This window comes from Phalacrocorax aristotelis, chromosome 1 (assembly GCF_949628215.1).
Source record: "Phalacrocorax aristotelis chromosome 1, bGulAri2.1, whole genome shotgun sequence".
NCBI lineage: Eukaryota > Metazoa > Chordata > Aves > Suliformes > Phalacrocoracidae > Phalacrocorax > Phalacrocorax aristotelis.
The window spans coordinates 119829673-119841810 of record NC_134276.1 but is presented as its reverse complement, the minus strand read 5'-3'; the positions used below and the strand labels follow the sequence as shown (position 1 = coordinate 119841810).

Here is a 12138-nt window from a genome sequence, read left to right as displayed (position 1 = left end):
AAAACTTGATTTCCTCAGGCAATATTAAACAATTAATAAACTTAAAAATTTATCTAGAGAATATGGATGCCTATTTGGACAGCATATTATTTCAACCAAATTCCTTCTTTGATGCTGAAGATTACTGCAATCTCCAGAGTAAGCCGCTTGACCACTAGAACAAGTCCTGCACAGTAACAGTGAACAAAGATAGGCAAATACAACTTAAAATGAAAAGAAACTTGCAAATGCTGCTTTATTTAATTCTTACAATACGGAGGCACTTTTACATAAAAAAAAAAAGTGCAGAGGTTTCATTCTAACTATGATACTCTAAAATATTATTCCATGAAAACAAAAAGAAGTGGTGTCTTTGTGGGGAAAATTAAGTTATTTTTTTGTCTTTAATTTCATCTACCATTTATTACACGTAAACAAAACCTGAAAACCAAACCAAACCTTTTCTTCTCCTGTTCGCACATGCAGACCTAAGCATTTAGAGTACTGCTGACACTTTACTTCATGTTCCTCATATCATAATTTCTGTGGCTGTTGTACAAGGCCAAGAGGCTGACCCAAAGGCCTTCCAGAACTCAGTGGGTGCTGCTGAAATACTCTAAGTAATCACACATATTTGATGTCAAAAGTCCCAGTTCAGCTCCACCTTGCATGCAAAAATCTGCTTATTTCAGTCAAGAATGTGTGTGTTGGGATGGGAGAGCAGGGAGGGATGCTTTCCTACAGTTATTGCCCCTCCATGAAGTCTGAAAAAATCAAAGCTTTTTTTACATGCCGTCATAGAAGAAAAGTAAGCTAGTAGCTCCCTGCCAATCAGCCCCTGGGTATCAGCAGTAGGGTATTCCTGCTGATAAGCAGCCACGGATGAACCAGTGCTGGACAGATTTGGTGACCTTACTAAGGCTGGCTGGAGCGAAAGTCAGAGCAAATCCTGTCTTATATTACGCAAGTGGGAAGTGGAGTTAACAATAACCTCAGACAAAGCAATAATGTTGAAAGATGGGTTCAGATTCTGCAATACTAATGTACTAATGTTAGTAGTCAACAATGAAAGAAACCTCGCTAATGTCACTGGGAGTATCTCTGGAGAAAGGCAATCCTCAAAATCATATTGTCACAATCCATCCTTCTGTACATACGTTTCCACTCCAGTGTCTCAAGAGAAGAAAACAAACCTCAGGTCAAGAATCCTAGCAGAAAAATGTCTCTCTGGTTGATGGATGAGAGTATATATTCATTGCTTACAGCAATTCTCTTGCTATTTATTTGGTTTGGGGCTAACAAAACCACTAGGTGAGCTGCACAGGGAGGCTTCTGGTTGTGTGAAAATGAGGTTGGTAGTGGAAAGAACACTCAAAGGATGTTAAAGAAATATTAAAAATGCTTGAAATGAACACACCTGAGGAAAGCAATACTTTTCTCTACTTTTCTAATTACCTGTTCCATTAAAGTCGGCTGAGCAGCATACGGCTTTACGTTATGACGTTACTAGCAAAATTTAGGCTTTCAAGTATGTCAGAAACACAACTGCAACAGGCTCACAGATATCTTCTGGGGCTCTGTGAATGCAAGGTTGACCTAAATAAAGGGAAGATGATGGACCATTAGAGGGTGCTTGTATGGAGGACTGCTAGATTTGTCACGAATGGAAGAAATGTTTGCCGCACTTTCTCAACTTTACTTAGCAAATTCCAGTCTGATGTCCTGTGATGAAGACCAGAGCTCCTTCTTTCAAGCCAACTCCTCTGTTTTCCAAAATTGCCTGGGGTGTATTTTAACCCACTTTGAAAGTAAATTACCTGATCTAATCCAGAACTCTGTTAGAAGTCTAAAGCTGGGTTCCTAAAACAGAGGAATTAAAGCTGGTACAGTATAACCAGAGCTGGTTTCAAAAATTGAGCTGCTTACAAAAACATTGCAGTTTTGAAGTTGCTTTCCCAATATTGATACAACTTGTAAACATATTGACAGAGAGCCTGGGCTCCAGATTCCAGGGTATTTTCCCTCTACCAAAAGCACATATTACAAAACCTGTAGGGATTCCTCTTTATTTGTTATGCTTGGAAAAGTTTAATGAGACTGGTCTTGTTTAGATTCAAATACATTACCAAAATTTTCAACTTGTAACTTTGTGCTGATATATGAAAATATGAAAAATAAGAAGTAAAAATGGTTCCAAACAGAACTTCCTGAACTTTCTCTCCAAACTAAACAGATCAAGGTCAGACTATGAACATGGAGGATAAATCTAGCTTTAAGATTTATCACCGATATGAATAGGAGAACATTCTTACAGATTTTTGATCTTGATTGTCTCTTTACAGCTGAAAAGAGGAGAGGGGATTTTTTTCCCCCCTCATTCTATATAAAAGGGAGGAAAAACATGCTGTTGATTATTTTCCTGGCACATCTTGAATGAATAAAACAATACAGGCTTCATTATGGCATGAGACTAATTACACAAATTATATCTGAAAGAAAAAAGTTAAATTAAGAATTGAATGGTTACTGCATAATCAGTGGGCACGAGTGAGATCTAATGTCATTGTGCTTAGAAATGGCTTCATCCAGATCCAGCTGTCTGTTGTTGACCTTCACCTCCATGCAGCCGTTATAAAAAGCGGTTACTAACGTAGCACCCAGAGGAACATCTGCACAGAAACACATTCAATTTATTAGGCCAAGGCATGCCAATGCTTATGTATTTTTCAGATTAGCGAAAACATGGGGAATACTCCATTCCTCATCCATTAGCTAGCCAAGGAAGAAAAGAGCAATTTGACAGGAAACACTCAAGTTCTTCTCCCTTTTCTTTAAGATTGAGATAAAGTCAGCAAAGCTGAGAAAGGTCAGTCAAGTTTGAAATAGGTGTTAAAAGTCTATTGCCATCCAGAAACCTAACTACATGAATGTTTTTCACTGTAGCATTTTCTGTATTAACAGTGAACCAATAGTTTGCTTCCTGGAGCTCACTGTTCTCGTCCTGACCTACAAACAGATGTTTGTGGGTTTGGAAGTCACAGAAAGAAACATCTTGCCTTTGCCAGAAAGCTACTCTGGATTCAAATCTGCAGGTTCTCAAATAGGGGACCCTGGGAACTCCACTCATTTTACTGCTTCCTTACTGCTTCTTCAAAGTGAATTCTCTGTAAAAGCCTCACTTTATCGGTTGCTCATTTAGGTACTCTTTGGGTTATGGCAACATCAGATCATGAATACGCTTCCAGGAAAATAAAGGAGGCATTGCTCTGAGGTCTTAGGCTACAACTGGATTCTTACAAGGGAGGCATCAGGTGATCCAGGTACCTTCAGCAACTAGAAGGAGGATGCCTAGAAGCCGATCTGAAGAGAATCATAATCTGCTTTCAGGTATTAATCATCCTGTCCCTCCTAGACGGTAGACTTGATTGTCTGGGGAACAAGAAATGTTGCTTCCTTGTGATTTTACTTTGCTGTAAGCTGAGGTACTGCACAAACAGTCCTGTAGAGTTGTGCCCTTCTGCTCTTTTTACTCCAGTGATGGTAATGCTGCCATCACAGAACTGTGCAAGTCTCATTTAGCCTGTGCTGGTTGTGCTGAATTAACTAACAAAGATGTGTACTCCCAACGCTGCTACTGGTTTGAAGAAATGTATACCAAAAATGGGGACTTCTGGTCTTCATGAAATGTATATTTTTGTTAGGTGCCTTTTAACCATACAGCTCTGTGCATTGTAGCTCAGTGTGGGGATCCTTACCTACCTTTTTATACTGCTCAGTAATCCCAGAGGCTTTTCAGGGGTGAGTCAGAGTAAGTAAATGCAATGCTGCAAGCCAAACTAGATGTACACAGGGACCTAACGTAGTTTTCCTATATTACTTTTTCTCTCTTTGGTAACAGAGTGGAAGAGGCTCCTTTGGATAACGTGGGGGTTTTGGTTGCTTTTTTGAGACCTCTAATTAGAAACTGTTTACACATACAGAGGTTTGGTTTTCTATAAAATGTTTGCCTGTTGAAGATGCCTTTTAAAACAGAGATTACACTTATTTTTAAGAAGCAGCAAGTAACTAATACTTGCTTGTCTATTTGGGATGCGTGACTGAAGCCAAGGTCTTAGCTCTTCAGATGCCAATTACTCTGTGGCTGGCAATGTACCAGAAAGACCTCTTTGTGATATTTAAATTAGTCTAAAAAACGATCGGAATCTTAGTTAAGTTACTGTAGTTCAGTTAACATACTGACTCACCTCTGCTAAGTAAATACTGACCTCATCTCTTTCAAAAGTGAGCAGGTATTATGAAAACACCGATACTTACCTACTGTGGTGTGTGATGGTACCGCACCATTAGTGCATTCTTCTCATTTTATACATTCAATTTGAATTGAACTCACCTGGTTATCTGGTTTCCAAGATATTGCATATCCATTCAAAAGCAAAGTTAGAGGGGAAATTGTCATATTTGGTGTCTAAATCCTGTTACATCCTTGATTACCAGCATATGAAGACTTGTAGAGAACAAGTAGTTCCACCACACGGGCCTGGAAACTGAGGCAACCACCGCTTCAGACAGAGGCTGTGGTACCTGCAGTGCTGCCCTAAACACCTTGCTTCTATTCTGACAAGCAAGCCTAGAGGATGGAACCATAATTCCAACTTCCCCTGTGTGCACTACCTTGGAAGAAATGCCTAAAGAGATCATCTCCAATGGATATGCAGTTCCTCCCCTTTTTCTACTCCTGTGGACCCTTGCCTCCTGCAGAAGACAGACATTACAGATAAAGACCAGCTATGTCTGGGGCAGTGCTATGACACTGCAGCCTACATGTAAAATGGATGTCAATTCAAGACACTGTTGGTCAAACTCTTAAAATTTCCTTGGGAATAGTGACTTACTCTCCCTAAAGTAACTTTAAGAGAGGATACAGAAAAGCTCTGCCAGCAGTAATGCTGTAACCACGGTGTCTTTCCTCTACCAGTTTTCCAGTTTGAGGATCTTAGGCTTTGAAAATTCCTCATCTGTGGCAACGCTGTTTTTCTTCACAATTCACCCTGAAGTCAAACTATTTTATAGACAAGCATGTCTATACTTCCTGTACAAAATAATGCTTGTACATGTCTTAAGACTGGGGATACACTTGTGGCTTGCTTTAAACAAGATATTTGTTGTTTCAACACACTTTCTGTCTCATAAAGATTGCTAGTCATCTGTTGCCCAGAGTTTAATTGCTGAAACCATATTCCTGACTTCTGCACTTCTGACAATTTACTTAGAAATGCCTGGTTTTTCTTACATGCTTGATGCAGTTCCTAAATTGTGCCAGCTGGTGGCATTTCAGAAATATGCAATGCTCACCCCTCCCCTGCTCAAAAAATCAAGACATTTAAAAATTTAAACCTCTATAGATAGACTTATGCCTTTTAATGGGCCTAATGATGCTACTGTTGAAAAGCAGCCTCCCCAAAAGCTAAACAGACTGGATGAAACAAGAAGTACTTGGGGGGGGGGGGCGGGGAGGGAGGGAGAAAGACCTGTTTCTTTTTGTACAGTTGTAGTCTTCTTCTACCTTGGGTAAGGCTGAATATAATCAAGGCTTGTACAAATAATCAAACTAATGAAAAGAAATATAATTTACCCGGCAGGCCGCCCAAGTAGGTAACAACATCTGCTGTCATTGCTTGATGCAGGATAGACAGTTGCTCTGAACTGCTTCTGTCAGTGTGCGAATCAACAGACAGTTCAAGTTGCTGTTTGGTTACTACAAGTCCAACCAGTACTTTTCTGGGTGTACATAACTTCTTTGATTCCAGATGTGCAACAGTGATGTTTCCAATGGTCACAATGATTTTCTAAAAGGAAGAATGGTAGGTCACAAAAGATGTCACATGTAACTTTAACGCACAATGTTACTTAGTTCTGATACACTTTATATTTGGAAGTAGAAAAGGAAATATTAGAGCCACATTTTAAAAACTGGTACCTTAAGTTGGGAAAGTTACCAAAGTTGATGAATAATCATCACCTTTGGTGATGAATGCCTTTCATTTATATTCTTAAATTCATAAGTGAAAATGTTCACTGTGGAAAAAAGAAAAAAAAAAAAGGAAAAAAAAAAAACAAACAACTTTGGCTGTGTTTCTGAGATTAAAGCCTTTTTCTCTTAAAGGCAAAAGGAATACTGCTACAGCTTCAAAGGTAACCAAGTGTTCACTATAGGTTCTTATTTCAGGCAAAAGCATGAATTAGCTGTTGTGTATAATCATGCTCTATCGTGGGATGCCTGATGTAAGCAGATGTAAATGTAAACTGAAGGTCAAAAAGGTATGTTTATAAATGGAAATTAACATGATGCCATTATTATAATATCATTATCCTACTTCTGACATATTCCTCCTCCTGCTCTGTGCATTTAGAAGGAAAGGTTAAAGAAGACATGATGTAATGGATAGTACCTGACATAAGAGCGCTTAGTGCTTCATCACTATTGTAGCAATTGTTAATAGTAATATTTTCTGCACATCACTGTATGATCTAAGTGATCTTCAAAATATTAATTCAGCCTACCAGCTCCACTGCAAGTGTGAGTAGCTTTTTTTAGTTTGATTTTTCTCAAATGGAGTAGTAAGTTAAGTGAGACAAAAACAAGAGGTTTGACTTATATGTATATCAGCTGCTATGATAATTGTAAGATCACCTGTGAGTCAGAAGAGTTAGAGTCCACTATGGACAAAGCAAGAGGCACTGTTTCATTAGAAACCAAGGCAAACATAACACCAGTGTCTGTGGATGGGCGAATAGTCATAGTCACATTTATTAGCCAATCTTCAGCATTGTCAAGATTATCTGTTTTAAAAAGAATAGTTGAAATTAATAAATCCATCTGCTAATGAAAAATTAATATGGTGCTAAAAATTAGTATTTAATCTATTCCCACTGTGGAAAAATTAGTACTAATCTCCAGAAGAACAGTGGACTTCGGAACTTTTAGAAAACCAAAAACTTTAATCCTGCATCTTCCCTAATCCTCTGTGCTTATTGGTCTTCTTTTTTCTGCTACCTTCTCCATTCTAACATGGAACAGGTGCCACGTTCGTTAAAGGTCAGTTCAAAATTATACCCAAAAACCTAATTTACTCATGAATTGCTGCCACTGAGTGGAAGACTGGCAATTCTCATACACTTCTAAATTCCAAAGCAGTTCCACTATTAAAATGGGAATATACAGGTGCATAAGGTATGCAGATGGCACAAATACAATTTCATATGATGCATTCATAGTGCAGCTAGTAAAAAGTTACTATTTAAAGAGGTATTTGTCATCTTTTGTATCATCTTTGTGTCTTCCCACCCTGCCTCCCCGTTCAAATCTAGTAGTTTCCTGAGTAAGCAGAAATCCTAAAATATGAGGTGAGGTTATAGTCCTACACAAAGCCAAATGGGCAGGAAGACAGTGGGCTGTAACAGCTCACAGAAGGGTAGCAGCGGATGTCGGCCAGCCTCTCGGATTTGGGGGGTGACAACAGAAAGTGGAGGGGGTGAAGTCATAACAGCAGCCCAAAACAGAAAGGTCAGGAGGAGTCATGGCAGCATGGTGTTAGTGAATGAATGGGAGAAAAATTGAGGACACTTGAGTGGCATAGGAAATGCTTATGAAAGTTCATTGGAAGCAGAGAATATAAAAAGCTGGAGAAATCTTCTGAAGTGGGCTAGGAAAGGCCTGGGAAAGAATAGCAAATCCTGGGATGAAAAGGATTGGGGATCAGAGCAGGGATGAAGGGTAACATAGCATTTGGGATGGGGAAGAGTATAGTGACAATAGGATTTCGGACAACGCTCAAGAGATGTCTGATTTTGGGGTCTCACGTGCATACAAGGAGATCCTGGATTGGAAATCTTGAAATTAGGGCAGGAGGTTAGGCAAGAAAGTTCTGGGTTCAGGAAGGAGCAAGAGATGTGCCTAAAACTTCTACACAGGATGTTTGTTTAAAAGCAGAATTGCATACACAAAACCACCAGTGATCCTTTTCTCTATCCCCAGCCTTTTTCTGTCAGTAATAGGATAGCCTTCCCCACTGATGAAGAAGGGACAGAATTAGATCTCTGGAAAGTGAATGTGTTCAACAGGGCCCATCCTTTGCAAATAAAGAATATCCTTCCTAACCTAAAACACTTCAGAAATTAAATGGATGACACCAATTGGATCAGAATTCTCATTCAAGCAAATTTCTAACAGAAGTTATGGGAATTATTGCTGGATGCTATGGTGTATAGCTTAGTTTGTGTGTGTCTTTTTCTTTCTTTCTTTTAACTATTCATCAGTTCTATCGCCGGTCCAGCAAAAAATATAGGAACAGACAGAAATATACTTACTGTAGTTTATCTGAAACTTTGCCATTCCAGTGCCAGGGTAGAAGGATCCTCTCTCCACTGCTACTAAACAGTGTTTGCTTTGTTTTTCTTGAATGACTTCTTTTACACCTGAATGTCCCTGATTCATCAGGTTCCAGGCACGAATGCACCCATCTAGCCGAGGGTTAATCTGTGGAATTACAGCACTAGGGGTTTGCATTCAAAGTTGTTTTAAACATGTTAATAATAAGGCGTTACTTTACACGTCAGCTTATTTCTGGGTAGTCAATAATAGCTTTATCAATACTACAGGTTACAGCATTGATGCTGGGAGAAAACAAATGGCATGCATTTATGAACTCAATCTTCAAAAAGTACTTCTGATTTAATAACACTTCCCATTTTGATACCAATGATCTGTACAAAATAGATTGCTTCAATTTTTACAGCTCACGCTGTCCCTTTGTTTAGGTCGCAACAACTTTTCTGTAGTTGAAAGACAATGATCACTAGCACTGTTGCTTGTGCAAGGTTTCATCTTCTCCTTGTACCAAGGTAGAGAGAAACTTCTGCAACTGCTTTCTATTGGGTAAGGGAATGCTGTTCTGCTTCATATTTTTTCTCTCTGCTTCACTTTTGTGCAAATATAGACTGAAAAAAAGTGTAGCATCTACTGTACAGTTACTGTTTTGCCTCTCTACTTAGACTGCCAATTAGTTCGAGAGCTCCTGGACTGAGAAGCAGACAGTCACAACGACTTGACTGTACCATCCCCAGTGTAAGATAGAGCTGTTGAGGATGGAAGACTGGAAAAATCATGGGCCTTGTCTGTCCTGGGCTATTATAAAATCTATTAAAAATGAAAGCTCATAGTGCTGCCTCCACAGTGAATTCCATACCTATTCAGAGCCTAGCAAAAGCCAGCAGCAGAAACATGAATCACTTTGAAGTCCTCTCCCAGCAGAGGTGGTGGTGAGTTAGCAAATCTTACAGCTAGGAAACAGGCTACAGAATCATGAAAGATTAGACTGTAAGTGCTGTGTTTTTATAACTGAAGACAGACTACAAAGCTTCATGCATGTTTATTTTCAAAAGTGGTTTAATTAACCTGATCTTCATTTTCTAAATGAATTCCATGCCACTCTTCCTTCCTCTGTGCCTACTAAGTAAAGAATACAAAACCAAACAAATAACAGAACAGTATTAATCAACATTACTCTTACTATTTTAGTTACCTGTTTAACAAGAGTGTTGCCCACTTTGCGAGGTAATCCTGCAATGTATACCTTAGTTTCCAAGAAACCCTGTGATTGTTTAAAAAGAGTTCCTGGGCTGTTAATACTCATCACGGCTTCTTTAGCTATTTTTACACTGATGCTGTGTTCTAGTTCTTCAACTGATATCTAGAATTAAATACAAATAATTACATATATACACACAAACATGTAGAATATTTTAGACACTAATTATGTACACCTGTATGAAGCATTACTAATGTTTCTCTAAATATCTAACTTGTAAAATAGTTTTAAAGCAGTCGACATTTCCAGCATATTTAAACTTGCATCACGACAACTGTCCATATCCATGGACACCCATAGGAGGATGATCTTCCTTCCATTCCACCCCCATCCTACCCCTGGGAAAACCCATGCAGTTGATCAGTTTGCCTTATGCACTATAGAGTTTACAAGAAGTTGATTCCTGCAGTTGTCCTATATCCAATCTATATTTGGCATAAAATCCTCCATGTCACTGTAACCTGGTAGAGAGGCCTGCGTCTTCAGATGGGGCACAGACAAAACAGGTTCAATGCTTGCTCCCACTATTATTAGGCAAAGTAGATTTTCAGTCTCAAGCAAGTTGTGCTGTACTGAAACAGGAGGTCTATTCAGAATCCTAGTTTCTTTCACCCCCTCCTTTAAAAACAAACAAAACCAAAACCTAACTGATGATAATAATTTGGTGTGATATATAGATGGTGTAAGTGAGCAAGGCCTTTCATTTTAGGCATGCAAGCTTGAAAAACAAGATGGATTTCTGCTCTAGCAAATGTAAATCTTGCTCTCTATACAAAGTATCTACTAACCATGCACTTGACCATGCAATCACACTCTTTAATATTCTACTGCTTCCTTTTTAATGAACACAAAGAGTAATTCCTATGTCGCCAGCTAGTGGTAATTACCTCTTTCTCCATTGTAAACAGGTGCCACAATTTCCCAGATGTATTCTTGTGCATTTCTTGGCTGACTTTTAAATCTGGGATTTGATTCATTTTAAGCCTTTTCAATAGTTGCTTAGTTTTTCCCTACTTTACTTATCGAGACAGAATGTTCCCGTAGTGAGTTAAAGGAAGGAAAGGGGAGAGGAAAACCCAGCTTACTATATGCCACAGGCCATCATTAATGGCTTTGCCTCCACTGGTGACTTTTGTCCCAAATTCATTCTTGAATTGAATTTCAATCTTCCCATCTCGAAGAGCAAGCAAGATCCATGCTGTACTGTCAAGGGATTCTGCATATAGTATAACTCCCTCTGCATCATATGTCCGGAAATCAAATTCTGCTGTAAATCTGAGTTGTGAAGAAGAAATCTTAATAAGAAGACAGGAAATGTAAAATCCTTATAGCCTAGGATAGCTTATTAATAGGGTAAAAAAAAATATCATAGATATTAACCTTTTGCTAACTCTGTATGCGAGCGATTGTGATATTTACACACAGTCAAAAGCAGAATTTAATGTATTCCTTGTTCATCTGAATCCAGTGATAAGTTTGAGATTACTTCCCTGAGCTGGGATTTGAAAAAGCCTTGGTTCAGCTCCCAAATCTGCAATAAGCTTTACATGTGAAAGATATCACAGCCCTTTGAATAAGAAGATAGATTAATATTCCTATTGCATTTCATGGAGATGGGATGTGGAAAAAACACATGATCTTTGATGTGCTTCAGTACAAGAGGGTTGCTAATTGTTTTCCTACAACAATTATAACCTAGCAACTTGCTTTGGTTACTGCTGCCTTTTATATGTCATTCTCTATTTTGAGGATTTGTTGTCTGGATCTTGGCTGTTGGTTGAAGATGTATATGTAGCAAAATTATGGTTTACATTACAGTACCTGTACAGTGGAAGAGAGAGAATATAAGTATAGTGAAAAACAGTCCTTATCTCCTAGAACTTTCGGACTGGATTAAATAGACTAAGGATGAAAGGAAAAAACAAAGCATTTGGAAGATAGGATTTGATGAAGACAACAAAAGAAACAAGGGAGCTGTAATTAAGAACTTGAGTTGCTTTTACTCTCAGTCTTGTTCTTTGTCCACTAGATGTCATTGTCTCTCATGCAGACCCACAGAAAAATCATTCTGTATTTACACAGAGACTATTAAGATAGCTTCTAACATTTCTCATTTCAGAAAGGTCTTCCAGGAGAGCATTAATGCCTGGTCAACTTGGAATATGGGCAGAGAAAAAGTTATCAGTATTTATGTCCTTCTGTAAGGTTCTGAAGCTCTGGGGATCACCAGCTCAACAGCTGCTACTGCTGTTACCCTCAAATTGTTAGGTCAGTAAGTCAAGGAATGCTGTAATTTCAGCTGCTGCAGCGAAGAAGTCCAAGAGTAATAAAGGGGTCGCTACCATTAGCTAGCAATTGCTCTGACAGCTGTAAAGGAAATCATACAGACAGTGCTCTAGACAAGGTACTGTGCTCTATCGGTGCCCTTGGAACACCCTATGAAAGGAAGCATGGCGTGGGGGGGCAGCATTGGCCTGGTTTTGTTTCTGAGCAGCATGTGTATAGCATGGCA

The 12138-nt window shown here is 38.9% G+C and overlaps 1 protein-coding gene across 2 annotated transcripts in view; it reads right to left on the bottom strand.

The window, feature by feature from the left end:
• Positions 1–210: 210 nt before the first annotated feature.
• Positions 211–12138, bottom strand: part of PROS1 (protein S) — a 33888-nt gene continuing 21960 nt past the window's right edge. Inside the window, exons 10-16 of one of the 2 annotated variants that reach the window (XR_012662281.1) lie at positions 10712–10901; positions 9561–9728; positions 8347–8515; positions 6671–6819; positions 5612–5825; positions 4370–4523; positions 2030–2648 (exon numbers count right to left, since the gene is read on the bottom strand). Coding sequence is in view for 1 of the 2 variants with exons in the window: in XM_075103410.1 (XP_074959511.1) it covers positions 2503–2648; positions 5612–5825; positions 6671–6819; positions 8347–8515; positions 9561–9728; positions 10712–10901 (1036 nt within the window). In the remaining variant the exon portion in view is untranslated. Of the gene's footprint in view, positions 2649–4369; positions 4524–5611; positions 5826–6670; positions 6820–8346; positions 8516–9560; positions 9729–10711; positions 10902–12138 lie in introns of both variants that reach the window. The other variant, XM_075103410.1, reaches the window with a different exon arrangement.